Genomic DNA, 23,602 nt, shown 5'->3' with positions numbered 1-23,602 from the left:
AGGCAGAGTTTGTGACACTAGGCAGCCGGTGGTTGTGATGAGGTCGGCAGCACCACTGGGCAGTGTGTGAATATTTTGGTGGCAGCAGATTTCCTTGTCAAATATTCATACAATGTTTGTTTTCACCAAAGGTTCATTGGATTGAACAATGGGATAAACAGAAAGCATGGAAGAAAATGGTGACAAGTTTAAATATAGATAACACAGTTAGTGAAACGTATGTGTTGTGACCTGATATTTGTGAGTGTTTCGTATCGAGCAACGTAACCTCTTACCTGTGTTTACATTCTGCACTGACCAGTAGCAGCTGTAGCGGTGCATCGAAAGCTAAGTACTAATTATTTGTTTGTGTATAGTGGTTTATTTAGGAACTTTAGTAGTCTTTAACCAGAGTTTTTTGTGTTTTCTGGTGAAATAATTTCAGAAGAACCTTTTGGGAACTGTTTTCACCTTTGTTACTGTGTCATTAGACGTTTGATTCTCTTTCTGTATTAGTCTTTTGTTATATTCACATTTGTTGTTTATTAATACTGTTAATAATAGTAGTTACTTCCCTTGTAGAGTAAGTTTGTGATTATTGTAGTCAGGTTTTTAACATCTTCTTATTGTAGTATCGGAACCTAGAAAAAGTAAAATTTTACTATGAGTGAGAAGTGTGGGCTTTGCCATAGGTTCGTGAGAAGTGGATTGCGGTGTGAGACTTGTTCGAAGTATTTTCACTGGGGGAATGCAGTGGGGAAGCCAGTGGGCATTCTGGTGAGATCCTCTCCTGGAACTGCAGGTTATGTAACAAGAGTAAGTTGATAGAGGAGCAGGAGCGTAAGATCTGTGCCCTTCAAGTGCAGTTGAAAAATGCACAGGAGGAGCTAGATAGGATGAGGAGGGAGAAGGGGGTTGGGGAATGGGAGCTGGCTGTTGGCAAGAGATCTGCTGGGAGAAGAAGATTTTCAGATAGTTTTACTATTGGTGTTTACAATAGATATGACCAACTGTCAGAGTCTAGTGGAGAGGAATCTCTAGTAGCTGTAGATGTAGGAAGTATGCAGTAGACCTCAATAGTTACGGTGGCTAGAACAGTTGCAAAGTCGAAGAGGAAGAAGAAGGTTCTGCTGTTAGGTAGTTCTCATGGCAGAGGTGTAGGCCAGCAGTTGCAGGAAGTGCTGGGGAGTGAGTACTAGGTCACCAGCATTGTGAAGCCTAATGCAGGATTGGCTCAAGTGACTGTTAACATAGGGGGGTTATGTAGGGATTTTACTAAAGAGGGTCAGGTAGTGATTGTGGGTGGGGCTGGTAGTAGTATTGATATGGATGGGGAGTATGACATAGATGGTGACCTGGAAAAGATAGCCACTCAGACTGGCAACATGACGGTGCATTTCGTGGAACTGTTTCAGCGTCACCATCGGCCTCATCTTGATACAGCCATCAGGCGTAATAACATGAGACTTGGAGGTGTGCTGATGACAGAAAGCATGGGTCACATTTCAGTGGTGTCGGTGGAGTCTATCAGCAGGACGGGTTTCACTAGACATGGCCTGCAACTCAACAGGTATGGGAAGGGGAGGTTGGCAAAGCTTATAGGTGACAGCATAGGTGGGGGTGGTGGGATCACTCATGGGAAAATTCCTGCAGTAGTGGGTGTTAGAGCTGCACCTTTTTTAGATTGAAGTCAGCTGATAGGTATTCCTGCTTAAGGGAACCACTTTTGACAAAGCTTAGGTATCCGAGTAATGAGGGAATTAGTATATTTCATCAAAATATACAAGGTATTAGAGATAAAGTTAGTGAACTGCTTATAGATGTTGACTCTGAAATTATTGGTATACCTGAACACTTCTTAAATGAGGAGATAATTCAGAGGCTTCCTTTACCAGGATACAGGTTGGCTGGCAGCTTTTCAAGGAGCTCTTTGCGGTGTGGGGGAGTAGCCATATATGTGAAAAACGGCATCCCATTTGAGTCAATTGATGTTTCAAAGTACTGCACTGAAAAGGTGTTTGAATGTTGTGCAGGTGTGGTTAAATTTAACGGAGCTAAACTTCAACTGTTGTTATTTATAGATCCCCAGACTCCGATTTCACAACATTTTTGCTAAAGCTAGAGGAGGTTCTTGGTTCACTTTATAGGAATTACAAAAAGTTAGTTATATGTGGTGACTTCAATATTAATTGTATAGGTGATTGTGCAAGGAAGAGGATGCTGGTAGACCTCCTTAATTCGTATAATCTTATGCAAACTGTATTCTTTCCAACAAGAGTGCAAGGGAACAGTAGAACAACCATAGACAACATTTTTGTTCATTCCTCATTACTAGAAGGGCATTCTGTTAGCAAAAAGATGAATGGCCATTCAGATCATGATGCACAAATTTTAACTCTAAAAGATTTTTCTGCTGCAACACGTGTTAAATATAGTCATCAGCTGTTTAGGAAAGCTGATCCATTTGCTGTAGAGACCTTTGTAAACCTTATCAAGGAACAAGAGTGGCAAGATGTTTATAGCGCTGATACAGTAGACGATAAATATAATGCTTTTCTCAAGACTTTTCTCATGCTCTTTGAAAGTTACTTTCCATTACAACATTCAAAACAGGGTAGTAGCGCAAACAGGCAGCCTGGGTGGCTGACTAGAGGGATAAGAATATCTTGTAGAACAAAGTGGCAATAATATCAAAACGTTAGAAACAGTCAAAATCTAAATGCATCAGCCCATTACAAACAGTATTGTAAGGTGCTTAAAAATGATATTAGAAAGGTAAAAAGCATGTGGTATGCAGATACAATAGCTAAGTCTTAGGATAAAATTAAAACCATATGGTCAGTCGTAAAGGAAGTGGCTGGTCTGCAGAGACAGGTCGAGGATATGGAATCAGTGCGTAGTGGGAATGTCCGTGTTACTGATAAGTCGCATATATGTACAGTATTTAATAATCACTTTCTGAATATAGGAGGTGAACTAAATAGAAACTAGTCCCAACAGGAAATCATATAGCGCTCTTAGAAAAAAGTGTTCCGAGACTGTTACCTGAAATGCTCCTCCATGATGCTGACAAGAGGGAGATTGAGTTAATAATTAAATCACTAAAGACCAAGAACTCACATGGATATGACGGGGTATCTAGCAGAATACTGAAGTATTGTTCTATGTATGTTAGCCCAGTACTTAGCCATATCTGTAACTTTTCTTTTAGGAGTGGTTGGATTCCTGACTGATTAAAGTACTCGGTAATGAAGCCACTTTATAAAAAGGGAGACATTGATAATGTTGACAATTTTAGACCTATTTCTATGCCATCGGTGTTTGCTAAAGTTATCGAGAAGGTTGTATATACAAGGTTACTGGAGCATTTAAATTCACATAATTTGCTGTCAAATGTTCAGTTTGGTTTTAGAAATGGTTTAAGAACTCAAAATGCTATTTCTCTTTTCTCTGTGAGGTTTTGGATGGATTAAATAAATGGTTGTGAATGCTAGGTGTTTTCTTTGATTTAATGAAGGCTTTTGACTGTGTTGACCATAAAATATTACTGCAGAATTATGGAGTAAGGGGAGTAGCTTACAATTGGTTCGCCTCTTACTTTAAGAACAGAAAGCAGAAGGTAATTCTCTGCAATATTGAGAGCGGTAGTGATGTTCAGTCCCTATGGGGCACCCTTAAGTGGGGTGTTCCCCAAGGTCGGTGCTGGGGCCACTGCTGTTTCTTATTTATATAAATAATATGCCTTCTAGTATTACAGGTGATTAAAAAATATTTCTGTTTGCTGATGACACCAGCATGATAGTGAAGGATCTTGTGTGTAATATTGAAACAGTATCAAATAATGTAGTTCATGAAATAAGTTCATGGCTTGTGGAAAATAATTTGATGCTAAATCACAGTAAGACTCAGTTTTTACAGTTTCTAACTCACAATTCAACAAGAACTGATATTTTTATCAGACAGAATGGGCATATTATAAGCGAGACGGAACAGTTCAAGTTCCTAGGCGTTCGGATAGATAGTAAGCTGTTGTGGAAAGCCCATGTCCAGAATCTTATTCAGAAACTAAATGCTGCTTTATTTGCCATTAGAACAGTATCTGAAATAAGTGACACTTCAACACGAAAAGCAGTCTGCTTCGCATATTTTCATATGCTTACGTCATATGGTATTATTTTTTGGGGTAATTCTTCTGATTCAAAAAGGGTATTTTTTGCTCAAAAACGGGCTGTTCGAGCAATATGTGGTGTAAGTTCGAGAATCTCTTGTCGACCCCTATTCAATAGTCTGGGAATTCTGACATTGCCCTCACAGTATATATTTTCTTTAATGTCATTTGTTGTTAGCAATATTAGCCTATTCCCAAGAGTTAGCAGCTTTCACTCAGTTAATACTACGCAGAAATCCAATCTGCATGTGGAATGAACTTCCTTGAATCTTGTGCAGAAAGGAGTGCAGTATTCTGCTGCATCCATTTTCAACAAGCTACTACAAGAACTCAAAAATCTTATCAGTAGCCCAAACTCTTTTAAGTCTAAACTGAAGAGTTTCCTCATGGCTCACTCCTTCTATTCTGTTGAGGAGCTCCTGGAAAAGCTAAAAAATTAAGCAAATTCCAGTGTTACACTGTTGATTTTCTTTATTTAAACTTATGACTTGTCACCTGAGTATGTTTTTTTATATTTCATTTTATCAGTTTCTAATATCGTGTTATAATTTCATGTGTTGACTCGTTCCATGACCATGGGGACTTCTCCTTAATTTGGTCCCACGGAACAATAAATAAATAAATAAATAAAAATTAATAATAAGATTAAGTAGAAGATGGACATCAAGGGTCCGACAGAAATGTAATGGAACTGATATTGTATATCCAGTAACGAGCAACAGCCTATGGTATGTTTGTGTGGTGGATATTGATTTTTTCATCTGTGGACTGCAATTTTTGGTGGTGGGGGATGTGTTAAATTTTTATGTGTTCATTCAGTGTGTGTAAATTTGACATAATTAATTTTCTGAATTAATTTTGGTGTGCAGAGGTGGTTTTTAATTTACCTTGACAGTTTATTGTGCAATAGTTAGTGCTGCTTTATTGTATTTATGTTAAAAGACAGCTGATATGTTGTTTCAATCATTTGTTTACATTTCATAGGTACTGTTTCAAGTGAAATGAAGTTTCTTATGTGTGCATTGTTGTGGTTGGTTTTCTATCATAGTACAGAGACAGCTCACAGCTTTGAAATAAAAAAAAACTGCAGCCAAGTGTTTTGTTTTCGGCACAACTATCTGCTACTTTCTCACAATGAATTTTGTGTTGTATGGGTTTGGCCTGCCAAGGGTGGCTTTTAGTAGCCTCATCTATGGGGGACACAGTTAGATTATTTGATCAAATGTCTCACTGGGTTTCAATTGTTTCTATGATAGAATATGGTCTGGGTGGCAAGCAGCAATATTGGTTCCACTAAGACATTCACTATTGCAAGAAGAATCACATGACTGCCTATCACAGCAAGTTGTTTGTGACCTCAAATGATTCAAATTTGTGAAGTGCTTTGATCATGTTATGTAAGTTGTCAATTGTGAGCAAGCTGCAGAGTACTGCTAAAGATTATTTTAAGACCTGAAAAGGGCACATTGTGTCAACATATTTGTTAAATTCATTGTTTTGTGTGTTTTATAAGCTCATTTGGAGTACAGGTACTGAGTCTCAAATTTAATGCAGTGTCCATTTATTAAAATGTGTTATTTTTGCATACAAAAGTTACATTATCATACAAAAACAGACACATTCAAGTTTAGATTAATTTTTATGTATTATGTAAGTTTTGGTGTGAGAACCTGTCATTTCATTAATTTATGAAGTGTTACACAAGCATAATTTATGTGTGTTAGTTTTAAGATGACAAGAATGCACTGCATACGCTGACCTTGCCAATACACAAAAAGTTACACGTTTATTTGTATATATTCTCATTAGTCAAAATTTTATAAGTCTCTTCTGGTGGGTCTAATCAAGTTTGGTGCTTCTTAACTTATCTTGTTCACTAAATGAGCATGAGTTGAATGGAGGTATTGTAACATGTCAAGTTATATTTGCATGTTGGGATTATGTTTTGTTGAGTGCAGTGTTTTAAGTCATGCATGTGCAGTGAGACAGAGTTTGCACCACAAGCTGACTGGTGGCTGTATTGAAGCTGGGCAGGGTATTTTGCCTTCATGCTAGGTGAAATAGTTTTGTCATGATATGTTCTCTCAAGGATCTTAATAATTCTGAGGCAATTATGTCTTCTCCAACAGTGCTTCTTTCAGTGCTCTGTAAAATTCTTCTTGTGGTGTCATATCTCCCATTTCATCTCTGTCTTCTTCATCTTCATCTTCTTCTTTTCCTTCTTCTTCCGTTTCATAGTACTGGTCTTGCATTTGACCTGTTGATATTCGTACAGTTCCTTCTCTTTTCACCAAAAATGTCTTCAGTTTTGCTATAGGTAGCATAGACGTATATGCCTATGAAATTTTATGCTTTCTGTCAATATTAGTTTTTAGTTCTCTGTAATGCATTTTCCTCCTTTTGTCAATCAAACTCAGTATCTCAGGTGTTATCCAAGGATTTGCCCTGGGAATTACCATATTGCTTATTTTATGTTCTGCAGTCTTCACTATTTCATCTCTCAAAGCCATCCAATTATCGTCTATTGTATTCTTTCCCCTGTTTCAATCAGTTGTTGCCTACTGCTCCCTTTCAATATCTCAATAACTAGTGGTTCTTTCAGGTTATCCAGTTCCCATCTCTTTTAATTCTAATCAGTTTTGCAATATCATCAGTTTTGATATGCAGTTTGTTACTAATAAATTATGGCCTGAGTCCACATCTATCCCTGTAAATGTTTTGCAGGTCATAATCTCATTTCAAAATCTTTGTCTTACCACTACATAAGTTGTCTGAAACCTACTGGTGTCTTCAGGTCCCTTCATATATAAAAGTTTCTTTCATGATTTTTAGACCAAATTTTTGCAGTGATTAAATTATGCTCAGTGTAAAATTCTACTCAGCAGCTTCTCCCTTCATTCATTTCCTCCAGTATGTCTACTCCAATTACTTTTCTTCTCTTAACTTTCCTACTATCAAGTTCCAGTCTCCAACCACAATTACATTTTGTCTCCCTCAACTATCTGAAAGTTTCTCTTATCTCATAGTGTATGCTCTGATCTGTAGAATGCTAGATGTGTTTCTCCTAATGAGCTGTATGTCCTTGGTAAATATAATGACTGTAGTTTTCCTTGATTTTATCCATTCACAGTACCAACATAGGAAGGCTGCATGTATTAATGTTACAAGGTCAAATCAGTCAGCCATCCAGATTGTTGCTAACACAACTCTTTAGGAACTATAGCTTAGTCTGGTCTCTCTGCAGATAGCCCCCCACCCTCAACCAATGTGGTTTAACCCCCTGTAGGATTGCCAATATTATTGAGGCATTGAAGCCACCACACCACATCAAAGTCCATGTTTTCACAGACAAGGTACAGAACTTAAAAGATGCAGCAACCATTCAAAGTCACAGAAAAATCTATGCAGAAATTTTAAAAACAAAATATACAGCCCACTAATTACATAGAAAGTACACAGCTTGATAATCATGTTTAATATAGAAATATTGATACTGAAAAGAGGCATTTATTAAAGATGTAATAAGTGTTTAAGTTTATCTCTGGCTACAACTTACAAATGCTACTGTGACGGCCTGTATCTCCATTTTTGTATGATTTCATCTGTTTGTCAGATTCTTCTTTAGTTCCTCCCTTCATGACCCTTACTCCATCAGAAAACATTGAGAACAGAAGATGCAGAGGTATCACAATTTCTAGCATTGTTAGAACCTGAATTGTAAGACAGAAAACATTACAAACAAAATTATTTAAATATATTTTGCACATAATACCAATGAAAAATAATTACCTGCAGCCAGTTCAATGCTTGCTCTTGAACCTGAGTTGATGTTTTCTTAAATCTAACTGATACAAATCGGTATAATTTCTTAGTATCAAATCCCAGAGGACTCATATCAGCATCCAGCATTTTGCTGAAAATGAAAATAATGATGGAAATGTAATTTTTTTCATGTAAATTAAACACATAAGATGTTGTAGCATGTAACTTATTGTTTATGTTTCTGAATTAATTAATCTGAATGCTAGCATTCATATATTTGTATAAGTTACTTATTGTTTCATGTTGTTGTTGTTGTGGTCTTCAGTCCAGAGACTGGTTTGATGCAGCTCTCTGTGCTACTCTATCCTGTGCAAGCTTCTTCATCTCCAAGTACCTAGTGCAACCAACATCCTTCTGAGTCTGCTTAGTGTATTCATTTCTTGGTCTCCCTCTATGATTTTTACCCTCCCTGCTGCCATCCAATACAAAATTGGTGATCCCATGATGCCTCAGAACACGTCCTATCAACCGATCCTTTCTTCTAGTCAAGTTGTGCCACAAATTCCTCTTTTTCCCAATTCTGTTCAGTAGCTCCTCATTAGTTATGTGATCCACCCATATAATCTTCAGCATTCTTCTGTAGCACCACAATCTGAAAGCTTCTATTCTCTTCTTGTCTAAACTATTTATCATCGATGTTTCACTTCTGTACATGGCTACACTCCATACAAATACTTTGAGAAAAAACTTCCTCACACTTAAATCTATACTTGGTGTTAACTAATTTCTCTTCTTCAGAAATGTTTTCCTTCCCATTGCCAATCTACATTTTATATACTCCCTACTTTGACCATCACCAGTTATTTTGCTCCCCAGATAGCAAAACTCATGTACAACTTTAAGTGTCTCATTTCTTAATCTAATTCCCTCACATCACCTGATTTAATTTGATTACATGCCATTATCCTCATTTTGCTTTTGTTGATGCTCATCTTACATCCTCCTTTCAAAAACCGTCCATTCCATTCAACTGCTCTTCCAGGTCATTTGCTCTCTCTGACAATTAAAATGTCATCGGCAAACCTCAGAGTTTTTATTTCTTCTCAATGGTTTTTAATTCCTACTCCAAATTTTTCTTTTTTTTCCTTTACTGCTTGCTCAATATACAGATTGAATAACATTGGGGATAGGCTACAACTCTGTCTCACTCCCTTCCCAACCACTGCTTCCCTTTCATGCCCCTTGACTCTTATGACTGCCGTTTGGTTTCTGTACAAATTGTAACTAGCCTTTCACTCCCTGTATATGACCCCTGCCACCTTCAGAATTTGAAAGAGAGTATTCCAGTCAACATTGTCAGAAGCTTTCTCTAAGTCTACAAATGCTAGAAACATAGGTTTGCCTTTTCTTAATCTATCTTCTAAGATAAGTCATAGGGTCAGTATTGCCTCACATGTTCCAATATTTCTATGGAATTGAAACTGATCTTCCATGAGGTCAGCTTCTATCAGTTCTTCCATTCATCTGTAAAGAGTTCCATGTTAGTATTTTTATCAGGAACCGCGCAACTGCTGTGGCATGGATGTGTGTGATGTCCTTAGGTTAGTTAGGTTTAAGTAGTTCTAAGTTCTAGGGGACTTATGACCACAGATGTTGAGTCCCATAGTGCTCAGAGCCATTTGAACCATTTAGTATTTTTAGTTGGGATGTATTAAACTGGTAGTTCAGTAATTTTCACATCTGTCAACATCTGCTTTCTTTGGGATTGGAATTATTATATTCTCCTTGCAGTCTGAGGGTATCTCAGCTGTCTCATACATCTTCCTCGCCAGATGGTATAGCTTTGTCGGTGCTTGCTCTCCCAAGGCTATCAGTAATTCTAATGGAATGTTGTCTACTCCCGGGGCCTTGTTTCGACTTAGGTCTCTCAGTGCTCTGTCAAACTCTTCACACAGTATCATATGTCCCATTTCATCTTCATCTATGACCTCTTCCATTTCCATAATATTGCCCTCCAGTACATCACCTATGTATAGACCCTCTATACACTCGGCAAAGAGTTCTCGGGCTTCCAGCTGGGTGGCTTCTTTTCCTACTATTGAATTCCAGTCCCCAATGACTATTAATCTTTGCTTAGAACTGGTTTTCCATCTGAGCTCTAGATACACTTGCAAGCATTTCTCTTTTCTCCAAAGGTCTCTTTAATTTTCCTGTAGGCAGAATCCATCTTACCGCTAGTGATATATGCCTCTACATCCTTAAATTTGTCCTCTAGCCATCCCTGCTTAGCCATTTTGCACTTCCTATCGATCTCATTTTTGAGATGTTTGTATTCCTTTTTTCCTGCTTCCTTTACTGCATTTTTATATTTTCTCCTTTCATCAGCTAAATTCAGTATCTCTTCTGTATCTCAAGAATTTCTATTAGCCCCCATCTTTTTACCTACTTGATCCTCTGTTGACTTCACTATTTCGTCTCTCAAAGCTACCCATTCTTCTTCTAGTGTATTTCTTTCTCCCATTCTTGTCAATTGTTCCCTAATGCTCTCTCTAAAACTCTCTACATCCTCTGCTTCTTTCATTTTATCCAGGTCCTATCACCTTTAATTCCCAACTTTTTGCAGTTTCTTCAGTTTTAATCTAAAGTTCATAACCAATAGATTGTGGTCAGAGTCCACATCTGAGCCTGGAAATGTCTTACAATTTAAAACCGGGTTCCTAAATCTCTGTCTTACCATTATATAATCAATCTGGAATGTTCCACTGTCTCCGGGCCTTTTCCATGTATACAACGTTCCTTCATGATTCTTGAACCAAGTGTTATCTATGATTAAGTTATGCTCTATGCAAAATTCTACCAGGCAGCTTCCTCTTTCATTCCTTACCCCCATTCCATAGTCCCTACTACTTTCTCTTCTTTTTCTTTTCCTACTATTGAATTCCAGTCCCCAATCACTATTAATTTTTTGCTCCCTTCACTCTATGAATAATTTCTTTCATCTCATCACACATTTCTTCAATCTCTTCATCATCTGCAGAGCTAGTTTGCATATAAACTTGTACTACTGTGGTAGGCATGGGCTTCATGTCTATCTTGGCTACAATAACACAGCCACTATGCTGTTTGTAGTAGCTTACCCATGCTCCTATTTTTTTAATCATTATTAAACCTACTCCTGCGTTGATTTTGTATTTATAACCCTGTATTCACCTGACCAGAAGCCTTGCTCCTCCAGCCACTGAACTTCACTAATTCCCACTATATCTAACTTTAACCTATCCATTTCCCTTTTTAAATTTTTTTAACCTACCTACCCAATTAAGGGTTGTGACATTCGACACTCTGATCCGTAGAACACCAGTTTTGTTTCTCCTGATAATGACGTCCTCCTGAGTAGCCCCACGTGGAGTTCCAAATGGGGCACTATTTTATTTCCAGAATATTTTACGCAAGAGGATGCCATCACCATTTAACCATACAGTAAAGCTGCATGCCCTCAGAAAAAATTACAGCTGTAGTTTCCCTTTGCTTTCAGCTGTTCACAGTACCAGCACAGCAAAGCCATTTTGGTTAATGTTACAAGGCCAGATCAGTTAATCATCCAGACTGTTACCGCTGCAACAACTGAAAAGGCTGCTGCCTCTCTTCAGGAACCAAACGTTTGTCTGGCCTCTCAACATATACCCCTCCATTGTGTTTGCACCTATGGTACGGCTACCTGTATCACTGAGGCAGACAAGCCTCCCCACCAATGGCGAGGTCCGTAGTTCATGGGAGGGGGGTTATTGTTTCATACATTGTTCAAAATCAGTCTCTAATTTAAGAATTTTTTATACCGGGTGTTGAAACAAAAACAGCAGTTATTTTAAGGGATTGTAATATTCACTGAAACAAGAAAAACAACTCCAATAAACATATGTCCAGGAATTCACACTATTTGTGATTCAAACACTTGTCTATATTAGGAGCTGAAAGACATTTGGTTGAGGTAGTGAGCACAGTCATCTCATTATTCATTTATCATCAGTTTGAACAGTGTGTTTTGATGACTTTCTGCATCACAGTACAATCGGCACACATCAATCTCGCAAGAGACACGTACACCTAAAGGGTTACTGACTTTGCTCATTTTTGCACAGTTGTAGTACATACTGAGATGGAAGAAATGATGCTGTAGTACAATGCTGTTCTCAAATGTTTGAAAGAAACTGAGATTCAAAGCCTTATGAGCCTGTTGAGTATCATACAAGAGCATCAACCATCAACTTGTGACATTAGCCCAACCGGTCAATGTTGCAGACAAAAAATCTGCCCATGGTGTTAAAGTCTCTCCACTCACTTTTTTTCTACCATTAGATGAAACACCTTGTTAATACAACAATTCATGTTTCTTCAGAAAGGTACAATAATGATGATAATTGTAGTGGTACATATGATGCAAGGTTTAACAAGAAATCATTATGAAATGAACACACACACACACACACACACACACACACACACACACACACACACACACACACACATAGATATATCTGTGTGTGTGTGTGTGTGTGTGTGTGTGTGTGTGTGTGTCTGTGTGTGTGTGTGAGGCAAAAACATTTTCTTTTCCAGCCCCTGGCACATAGGATGCCCAGTACAACAAGTATATTGATTGTGTGGGAACAGTGTTGGCTTGTCAAAGGAAGACATAGTCAGGGAGAGTGGGTCAATAAAATAGACAAAGAGAGGAGGAGGAGGAGATGAAAAGACAGAGAAAGTTGGGAGGAGGAGATAGACAGATAGAAATATGAGGATGAGATGGATGGACAGAGTTAGAAAGAGGTGGGTGCAGAAAGGAGGAGGTGTGTTCAGTATAAGTGTCAAATGAACATGAGGATGAAGTTGTGGGAAAAAGAGTAGTTTATCAGTACATTTAAGTGCATATCAGGATGTAGTCTTATGATGCTATACCTGCTTTTAATGATCTTGTCTTGATCTGTTTGTCAAGTGATTTTTCACAGAATCCAAAGAAAGTCTGGTTATATGTAAAGGCTGTTAGTGGTATGAAAGTTAGTGTGCAGTCCCTAGTGAGTGAGACAGGAAATGAAATTGAGGGTAGCAAAGCAAAAGCTTAAATGCTTAACTCCATTTTCAAATGTTTCTTTACAAAGGAAAACACAGGATAATTCCTCCAATTTAATCCTCATAGCACTGAAAAGGTAAATGAAATAACTATTACTGTCAGTGGTGTTGAGGAACATTCATTAAAAGTGAACAAGTCTCCATGACCCAATGGAGTCCCTGTGAGATTATGTGCTGAATTTGTGCTGATTAGCCACTCTTATAGCTGTAATCTATCATAGATCTGTCAAACAAAGAACTGTGCCCAGTTATTGCAAAAAGGCAAAGGTCACACCTGCCTACGAGAAGGGTAGTAGAAGTGATCCACAAAACTACTGTCCAATATATTTCACACTGACTTGTTGCAGAGTCTTAGAACATATTCTGAGCTCAAACATAATGACGTATTTTGAACAGAATGACCCCCTCAATGCCAACCAGCAAGGATTTCGAAAACATCAATCATGTGAAACCCACACTTTTCTCACATGACATACTGAAAGCTTCAGATCAATGCAATCAGGTAGATGCTGTATTTCTTTATTTCTGAAAAGCATTTAACTCAGTACAACACTTATGCTTATTGTCAAAAGTATGATCATTTGGGGTACCAACTGAAATTTTTGATTGGATTGAAAAACTTTTCATAGGGAGGACGCAACATGTTATCTTGGATGGAGAGTCATTATCAGATGTAGAAGTAACTTTGGATGTGCCCCAGGGAAGTGTGTTGGGACCCTTGCTGTTCATGTTGTATGTAACTGACCTTGCAGACAATATTAATAGCAAAATCAGGCTTTTTGCAGATGATGCAGTTATGTATAATGAAGTAATAACTGAAAGTAGCTGCATAAATATTCAGTCAGATCTTGATAAGATTTCAAAGTGGTGAGAAATTGCCAATTTGCTTTAAATGTTCAGAAATATAAAATTTTGCACTTCACAAAATGAAAAAACTTAGTACCCTATGACTATAATATCAATGAGTCACTATTGGAATTGGCCAAATCATACAAATACCTGGATATAACATTTTTTAGGGATATGAAATGGAATGATCACATATGCTCAGTTGTGGGTGAAGCAGGTGGTAGACTTCAGTTTATTGGTAGATTTGCAGTCAACCACCAAAGGAGATTGCTTAAAAATCACTTGTGTGACCAGTTAATCTGTGGAAGAGTGTCACAGAGATACTGAAGGGACTGAACTGGAAGACTCTTGAAGGCTGGTATAAACTATCCTGAGAAAGTTTATTAACAAAATCTTGAGAACCAGTTTTAAATTATTACTCTAGGAATATACTACAACCCCCTACTTATCACTCTCACAGGAATCATGAAGATAAGATTAGAATAGTTACTATATGCACAGAGGCATTCATACAATCATTTTTCCTGCATGACATACCTGAATGGAACAGGATGCAGATGTAAATTTAGCTATAGACATGCACCATATTTGTAATGTGTGCATGAATGTATTGATAATTAAATGTTCATATCACCTTGGTTCCTTATTACACTCCATGACAAATGTTCCAGAGTCACTATAATTATTATTATTGTTTCTTTCTGAAGAAATGTGATTCATTGTATTGATACAAGAGTTTGGTAGAAGATTAGAAATTTGGAAAAAGATAGTGATGATATTCAAATATAGTACATGAAGATGTTTAGTCTAATGCATTAGCCAGTTATAGTAATGCTGCTGCTTGACATCTGGTGTTCTCATATGATACTCAGCAGGCTCATAAGACTCTGACCTGCTGATTTCTTGAAAATGCTTGTTGGGTGCATCATACTAGAGCAGTGTGCATTACATCTAGATACATGTTACAGTGATTGGGTGTCTTCTTTGTGGTGTCACCGCCAGACACCACACTTGCTAGGTGGTAGCTTTAAATCGGCCGTGGTCCATTAGTACATGTCGGACCCGCGTGTCGCCACTGTGTGATCGCAGACCGAGCGCCACCACAAGGCAGGTCTCGAGATATGGACTAGCACTCACCCCAGTTGTACGGACGACTTTGCTAGCGACTACACGGACGAAGCATTGCTCATTAGCCGAGCCAATAGTTAGAATAGCCTTCAGCTAAGTCAATGGCTACGACCTAGCAAGGCGCCATTAGTAACATTGCATGTATCTAAAGAGTCTCACTTGTATCGCCACAAGCTCCAGATGTACCAAAAGGATGGATTAAAGTTAAGTATTCCAGAAGCTACGTACTTTTCTTTATAGCATTCATTGCGTATCCTGTTTCAGACCTCACGCCATCCTGCTTTAGCTTAGCGCGTGCCTTTCGGCTTCCTCTCATTGTGTCTAGGCTGTCTTGTATAGACACAACATTCTTCCCTTGTGATCATTAGGTAGTCTGCAGTCACTAGTGTGGTATTGTAATATCAGTCATATTAGTGTGTGTTACTGCACAGTAAAATTACCCAAAACTGTGGGTATGTATCACTGTGTCTGATCTATTTACGTAAATGACTTTACGTTTATGTTTACTGTTACTGTTCTCTCTTTACATAAAAATAGTTCAATACATCTTCTTTTCCCTTTTATATCACTTGTTTCCAGTGGAAGTCAACTACTTCACTGATATGGTGGATATGATTTTCTGCTATGGATTAGCATATTAAAGTAGTTTGTAAGTTCATGCCTTCTATCCTGTAAAATATTGATGTGCAGTATACCATCTGATAAACTATTCAGCCTTCTTTTACCATGTCTTAGGATGACAGATTCCTTAGTACACCAATATGTGAACAGTGCAACACCTTTCTCAATTTTCATGCTTGAAATTGAGTCACATGTGCCACATTTACTGAAAAAATCCTGGAATCAGTAATTTATGATTAGCAGCAGTGAAAAATTTGAGTCACCCTCTTTCTTGCCAGTACTTCATGAACAATTACTGTATCCATACTAACTTCAGCATGTCCAAGCTCTAAAGCCCATGGCAGATTACAGTTGTTATTTGTTATGTTATGTTGCATTGGAATGTTTATTACAAGTGTTTATAAATAGTGTAGCTATGGGGTGCCATTAAACTGGGCCTGCTGTAGTGGTTATGTATTGGAAACCAAATGAATGTCATTTAGGTTTCAGGATAAAATTTTTACTATGTGGATTTCAATTAAATGATTGATATTCAATGATTAAAAACCAACCTTTGCTCTTTCTGTATGACCTATCAAAAACAGCACCTAAAATCACTTACTAGGTCCATGAGGGCTACAGATTTTATCTTGAGTGTTTCTTATTTCACTCACTTTGAATCTATGACATCAATTCAACACTAGGGTTGAGCGGCATATTAGGGTCTCCTGTATGTGGGCTTAGCAATTCATAGTGTTTTTTCCACCTTTAATGGAGACAAAATTATGAACATTAGGTTTTTGCAGAAAATTCATGAAACTAAGTTCCACTTACTCTACAAATGGTATAGCATTTTTTTCAGTTTGAAACTGTAATATCATTATACATTGTAGAACCTTGATATAGAATCATGAATAATGATGTGGTTGCACTTTTGGTTGTCATGATAAGTACCATATTTCAAAGACATTATTGACATATTAATAATAAATTTTTCATTCAACAAATAGTTAATAAATACAAATGTTTGTCCAACTGTTAAGTCTCTATTTCTAAACAAATTGGAAAGAACTCCAAATACTCCCAACTTGCTAGAAATGAAATATAGTAATAAATACTATTTATTCATAGAAATATAAGCTTTTTACACTTTCATTCTCTTCTGAAATTCTGTTAGATATCATATGACTATGGCAGCAGGAGAAATCTCAGTATAAGCAATTACAATTAGGACTGAGAATAGAGGATCTGTTTGTAAGGAGACTGGCAGCATTCTTAAATACCTGTAGTTGAGGATGCTTGAGGCACCTTTGTTTCATATTATATTGATTGATATCCATCTATAAGAGGGTGACATGGACTGTAAAATGTTATGTATAGTATACTATGGTTTCATTAGGCCTGGGTACAGGAATAGCTTTGCCTGTTTCTCCTCAAAAACACAATATTACTGACAAGGGAACCTCCCCATTGCACCCCCCTCAGATTTAGTTATAACTTGGCACAGTGGATAGGCCTTGATAAACTGAACACAGATCAATTGAGAAAACAGGAAGAAGTTGTGTGGAACTGTGAAAAAATAAGCAAAATATACAAACTGGTCATCAGTCTTGGTCACATAGGCAACATAAAGGAGAATGTGAGCTGAGGAGCACCGTGGTCCTGTGGTAGAGTGAGCAGCTGCAGAAGGAGAGGTCCTTGGTTCAAGTCTTCCCACGAGTGAAAATTTTACTTTCTTTATTTTTGCATAGTTATTATCTGTCCGTTCATTCATTGACGTCTCTGTTCACTGTAATAAGTTTAGGGTCTGTGTTTTGAGACCGCATCGCAAAACCGTGCGATTAGTAGACGAAAGGACGTGCCTCTCCAAACGGAACCGAAAACATTTGATAGCAAGGTCATAGGTCAACCGATTCCTCCACAGGAAAACACATCTGATATATTCTATACGACACTGGTGACGGCATGTGCGTCATATGACAGGAATATGTTGTCGACCCACCTAACTTGTACACTTGGCGAATGGGTAAAAAGATTCTTCTACCTTGCCCGATTTAGGTTTTCTTGTGGATGTGATAATCACTCCCAAAAAAGTGATGAAAACATAAGAGTTTGTCACATACACTGAAAATAAAAAATTAAAGTTTTCAGTCGATGGAAGATTTGAACCAAGGACCTTTCGTTCTGCAGCTGCTCACGTTACCACGAGACCACGGCGTTGATGCGGTCTCATTGTCCTTAAAGTTTCCTATCTTGCCATGAAGTACTCAGTTTGTATATTTTGCTTATTTTTTCACAGTTCCACACAACTTCTCCCTGTTTTCTCAATTGACCTGTGTTCAGTTTTTCAAGGCCTATCCACTGTGCCAGCTTATAACTAAATCTGAGGGGGGTGCAATGGGGAGGTTCCCTTGTGAGTGATTTCCTCACAAACAAGTATACAATTTTTGAGTTTGATCTTACAGGACATTTAAGCAGTTAAAGAGCTTAAAACAACAGGTAATAGTGCAAATAATTCCAAAACAGAAACATTACATAAATATATTCACTATTCTTATTTGTTCCCAATATGCAGTTATTTGCAAAGAAATAATTTTGCCACAAAGAGCACTAGAACATGCACAATGCTTACACAGAAATGAGCGCATGGCATCTGCTGAAGGAAGGTGTGTGCATCACTCAACTGGAGCAGTGCAATATGCTACCACTAGTATTTACACGTCCAAAGCATGCTGTCACCAGTATTCACTTACACGAAGCATGTTCCCATAGTACAGATCTACAGTCTGCAGTGAAAATGAGATGGCTTTTGTTTGAGAATGCTGACAATAGTTTCCAAAATGAAGGTAGTACTAGAATAATGCTTTCAAGATCTAGTGTCCATGCGGGATCCAGATGACAGAATCACTAGATCAAGATTCATTCTTTTAAGCAACTGAATGTAGGTTATAGAGTAATTTTAGGAAAATTACTCTATAGTTAGGAGAGTGACATAGATGAATGTGGTTTGCCCAGGTCACATGTTTATGTGTAACCCATTGTAATAATTGATAAATGAGGATACAAATGCACTTGTTAGTTTGTCTGATAGTATTTCTCATTGTGTCCTAATATTTTGAACATACATATTATAAAGGCTAATGCCTTGCCAATGCAGCCATTCTCTTCTGTCATTGGCCATTCATTTCAGGGCCATGTAATTGTCACAGCCTATCCTCTTGTCCATGTCTTCCAAATACTTCTTTCTAGCCCATCCTCCTACTTTCTTTCCTAACACTTTCCTTTCAAGAATGTTATTGACTGAAGTACTGTATGACATGTCCAGCAAATTTTATTTTTCTCTTTACCATCTCCTTGAATAATCTACTCTCCTCATTGACTTCCCTTAAGACTTCTAGGTTGGTTTTTCTTTCCATTCAGCAAATTGTTGTCATTTTCCACCATATCCATATTTCAGCAACTTCAAGTCAGTTCCTTTCCAGTTTACTCAGAGTTCTACTTTCACTCCCATATAGCAGTGTACTCCATACAGTTGATTTTGCAAAGGACTTTGTGAGTCTTTATTCATGTTTATACTAGTTAAAATGTTTTCTTACTCATAAATGCCTATTTCACCAATGCAGTCCTTCTCTCCAGTTCCATTAAGGACCTATTGTCCTCTGTCAGTACACTACCGAGATAACTGTTGTTTCACCTGATTAGTTCTGATCTCATCAATTTTCAATTAGTTTGAACTTCTTACATATTTTTTATACTACCATTACTTTCATTTTCCATTTGTTCACTTAATTTAAGAGTATCTGGTAGGATGTACAGCATTCCATTCATGTCTTTTTTGGACTCCGAAACTATTATGATGTCATCAGCAAATCTGATACAATGTATCCTTCCACCACTGAATTTTATTCCCCTTCCTTCATGATATGAGTAGCTTCCTCAATGAGTATGAGGAGGTGTTCAAAACAAAAGGGATGAAAAACACTGTGAGTATATTTGAAGTCTTTGTACAAAATTGATCACCAAACTCTGATCGCAGCTATCCCGCTGTTTCATCAGATGAAGGATTACATGTTCACAGAATTCATGTGGCTGTTACAGGAGCCAGTCTTCTTCTGTATCCTTCAGTTTGTCACCTGAGTCGAATTTCTTCACTTCAAGATGTTTTTATAGTAGACCAAATACACAGGGTGACATGTCCAGGCTGTGGAGTGTGATGCTTAAGCTGCTCCCACTTGAACTCGGCCCATTATACTTTATGCGGCCTTGGAGATCTGTGGACACACATTATTGTGGACTCCCTCCATGAACAGCCCAGGCTGTTTGCTCTTGATGGACATTTGTAGGCTATGGAGTGTCTCACAATATACGTCACTGTTAATGGTATTTCCATGCTCAAGGAATTCAATGAATATTGGACATCGGGTGTTGAAAAAGATGGTGAGCATCACCTTGCCCGCTGAGGGCACAGCTTTGAATTTTTTAGGGGGAGGTGATGATGCATGCTTCCATCACATGCTGTTCTGCTTTGTATCTAGCTTACAGTGATGACACAGCTCCCATCACCAGTGACAATCTGCTCCAGTAATGCAGGTCTTCACGATACCAGAACAGGTGTTACAGTGCTAGTGCCATATGCAGTTCCTTTTGTGGTTTACTGAGCTTCTTTGGAACCCACTGTGTGCACATCTTCAGTGAACCCTTTTTGTCATACATAATTGACCACTTTGTTCCAACACTGGTCCCCACTATCACTGTCAGCATTAGCATTGTGACATGCTGATCACATCTCACCAAGTCATTCACCTTATTGATGAGTTCAGCTGTGGTTACCATGCTTGCATGACTTGGTCTCAGGACATCACTTGGACACTCCTTGCCTTCATGAAGATGGGCACTCCACTTTCTCACTGACTTGTCAGACGCATAGTCTCCCCAGTATACAATCATCATCTGGTGATGAATATTGGTTGGTTTAACTTCTTCCACAGTCAGAAACTGGATAACACCTCACTGCTCCTCAGTCATTGAATTTTGTGATGTGAATGCCATGATGTCCTCACGTGCACTGATACATCAAACAGACAGAACACACAGTTCCTATATTTCATCTGTCCCATGAGCCTATGCATGTACACAACTATGCTAGACACTACATTTGCATCACTAGATGTCTCACTACATTATCCCAAAATAGGATTTGCAAATTTCAATTGATCTGGTTGTAAGAATGTTCTGTAACCTTTCTTTTCAACACTCCTTATACAAAGATAGGGGATATCATTATCCAACTATTTTTCTAATTCTGGCATCTTCCTCTACCTTATTGAATCATTCTTCTACCCTTCTAGTGCAGCCCTACTTTCTTCATAGATCTAAAGAGTTGCTCACAGTTTGCATAGTCAAAAGTTTTTTCTGTGCCATTGAAGGTAAAATAAGTCCATATATTCACATCCATCCTTCCCTGCAATAGCATGTACAAGACCAAAATTGCTTGTCTTATTCCTCTGCCTTCTCTAAATCCAAATTGGTCTTCTCTCAGGTACTTACAGACCTTTCCTTTTATCAATTTACAAAAGCTGCACACTGCATTTGCATCCATCCCCTACCATCCCAACTTGTCCCAACTTGAAGTGGACAATTTTTAAAGACAGACATAAACTATCCCTAGAAATTCTATTAATGAAGTTTCAAGAAATGGCATTACTTATGACACTAGGAATGTACTAAAAACAATACATATTGCTCACATAAGGATTGTGAGGATAATATTACAATAATTACTGCATGCACAGAGGCATTCAAACCAGCATTCTTCCCATGCTCCATATGTGAATGGAATGTGAAGATACCCTAATAACTGGTATAATGGGACATACCCTCTGCTATGCACCTCATGGTAGTTTGCAGAGAATAGATGTAGATGCTGATGCAGAGTGTTTTGGAGGCATGGAATAACATCAACAGTGTTCGACAAGGTGGTCAGAAGCAGTCTGAAAAGCTTTTAATGGTGTTGCAGAGTAGGTTGTGCTGATAAATAACTGTTAAGAAAAAAATTGAATATGTTGTGCTGTTTCTGAGTTACGTAGCATCAAAGTTAGCCAATCAGGCCATTGAATATGCAAATTGAAGATACAATTTATTAGTGTCTGTTGTTCTCTTAGTGTAGATGACAGCGCACGAGACAGCTCAGCTGTTGGCTTGGGTTTGAGACTTGTTAGTATCCCATGTCCAATTTTTGTATTGCTCTTTCGTTCAGTTTCAGGAAACCAAACGAAGAAGAAATTTGGCAACACAGTCTCTGGCAGGCCACTTGAATTTGTGCATGCAATGGCCTGGGTGGCTAACTTCAATGCTAATTAACTCGGAAACAGGACAACATATTGAAGTCTTTTCTTAACAATTATTTCTCAGGACAACTACACTGCAACACCATTACTAGCTTTTCAGACTGTTTCTGACCACCTTGTATAATTGGTGCAGTCAGGTGCCTTTCTTATCTTAAGTATAGTAATGGTTCTGCATTGTGTGAAGTCTTCTGGTTTGATTCCTCTTTCATAGGAGTCATTTATTACTCAAAATAATGTATGATAAATTTCTTCAGTTATATTTAACAAGCAGTACATCCCCAAAATACCCAACTTACTATGATGTTTGTCTCTCTAGCATGGTATGTGTAATAAAATGTTAAAAAAGTTACCTTAGCAGCATTTTTAATTCTGGTAGTTCTTTTCCTGGGACATCATTTACCATAGCTTCCATCCAGTGTGGCATAATATAATCCCAAATTTCTATGGTAATAACTTCATATGGTACAAGACAGAATAACCTATTTAAACCATCCTTCAGATGAGCTGTACGTGACACAAGCGTGTCCCTGTAAAATACATGTAAATGACAAAAAAAGGTAAATAACTATATACTGTAAAGCTAAAATGGAGTAACTTAATTTTACTTTAAATGAAAACAAAATATTCTTGCTGGATATAGGTGCTCAAAATTAAGATCATCAGTATATAACTTAGCAGTATATAATATATGCCTCATGTAAATTCATAGCACTAGAATGGAATCAGTATGGTGCTGTAGTTGCTCTGTCCCTATGAATTTTTTTATAATATAAAAAATAAAAATAAACAGTATCATGTTTGAAGAACCAACGATTTATTATAAATACACAATCACTTAGTTATAGCACAGACATAGGCATAAAAGTGTAAATGGAGAACAAACACAGCCACAGCAAGTCACTCTTTCCATAACCTACAGTTCCTTGTGACAGTTACAGTGGTGCACATGTGACTACAGATTACTCTTGACAAAATAACACTGAATAATACCCAGAGGCAAAGCCCAGCAGGAAATACCAGTCACTGAAAGAGGAATATTTAGACCCGCAGTGTGCATAATGTTCTGGCAATACTGCCCAGCAAAGAATTGATTTGCACTATCTCCATTTTAGTCATACCATGAAACTGTATGAGTCATCAGAAACAATACCATTGGCATCAACTAAGTGGTGTGCCCATGACATTTGAAGTTGAGCAGTTTTCATAGGCTCAACATCCAATTCAGTATCCGGTGATACAGCATTCTGCCCACGTGACATTGGTGTGTATGGCCATTAGCACCCATACCTTTGGTTCAGTGGGTGATGGAGGGATGATGGAGCCCCATTATCGTTCAGCTGGTGTAGACCTTTGTTGCGCACTGACAATATTCTCTTGATATTTGTTTCATTGGTAAGGGCTAATGGTATCTCAGTATTGCTATTAACTTAATGTGGGAGGTCGATGGCCAAATTGATGATATTGTCTTAGGGGATCTGCTGATTGTCCATGTCTCATGTGCCATGTGAATGAGTAGCAATGAATGAGGTAACACCTGAAAATGTGTTGGTCGATTCTAGTATGAGTGGTGTGCAAGTAGAGTATGCCTCTGGTTGGTAATGGTGCAGGGCAGCCTGGTACTGACATATGTCAGTGGTACAATTTT

At 37.9% G+C, this 23,602-nt stretch overlaps 1 protein-coding gene across 1 annotated transcript in view; it reads right to left on the bottom strand.

The window, feature by feature from the left end:
* Positions 1 to 23,602, bottom strand: part of LOC124554918 (protein unc-79 homolog) — an 859,177-nt gene that overhangs the window by 636,087 nt on the left and 199,488 nt on the right. Inside the window, exons 11-13 of the mRNA XM_047128608.1 lie at positions 22,308 to 22,484; positions 7,937 to 8,060; positions 7,704 to 7,857 (exon numbers count right to left, since the gene is read on the bottom strand). Of these exons, the coding sequence (XP_046984564.1) occupies positions 7,704 to 7,857; positions 7,937 to 8,060; positions 22,308 to 22,484 (455 nt within the window). The remainder of the gene's footprint in view (positions 1 to 7,703; positions 7,858 to 7,936; positions 8,061 to 22,307; positions 22,485 to 23,602) is intronic.

The sequence above is a fragment of the Schistocerca americana genome, chromosome X (assembly GCF_021461395.2).
Source record: "Schistocerca americana isolate TAMUIC-IGC-003095 chromosome X, iqSchAmer2.1, whole genome shotgun sequence".
In the NCBI taxonomy this organism is placed as follows: domain Eukaryota; kingdom Metazoa; phylum Arthropoda; class Insecta; order Orthoptera; family Acrididae; genus Schistocerca; species Schistocerca americana.
This window is presented reverse-complemented; position numbering and strand designations above follow the sequence as displayed.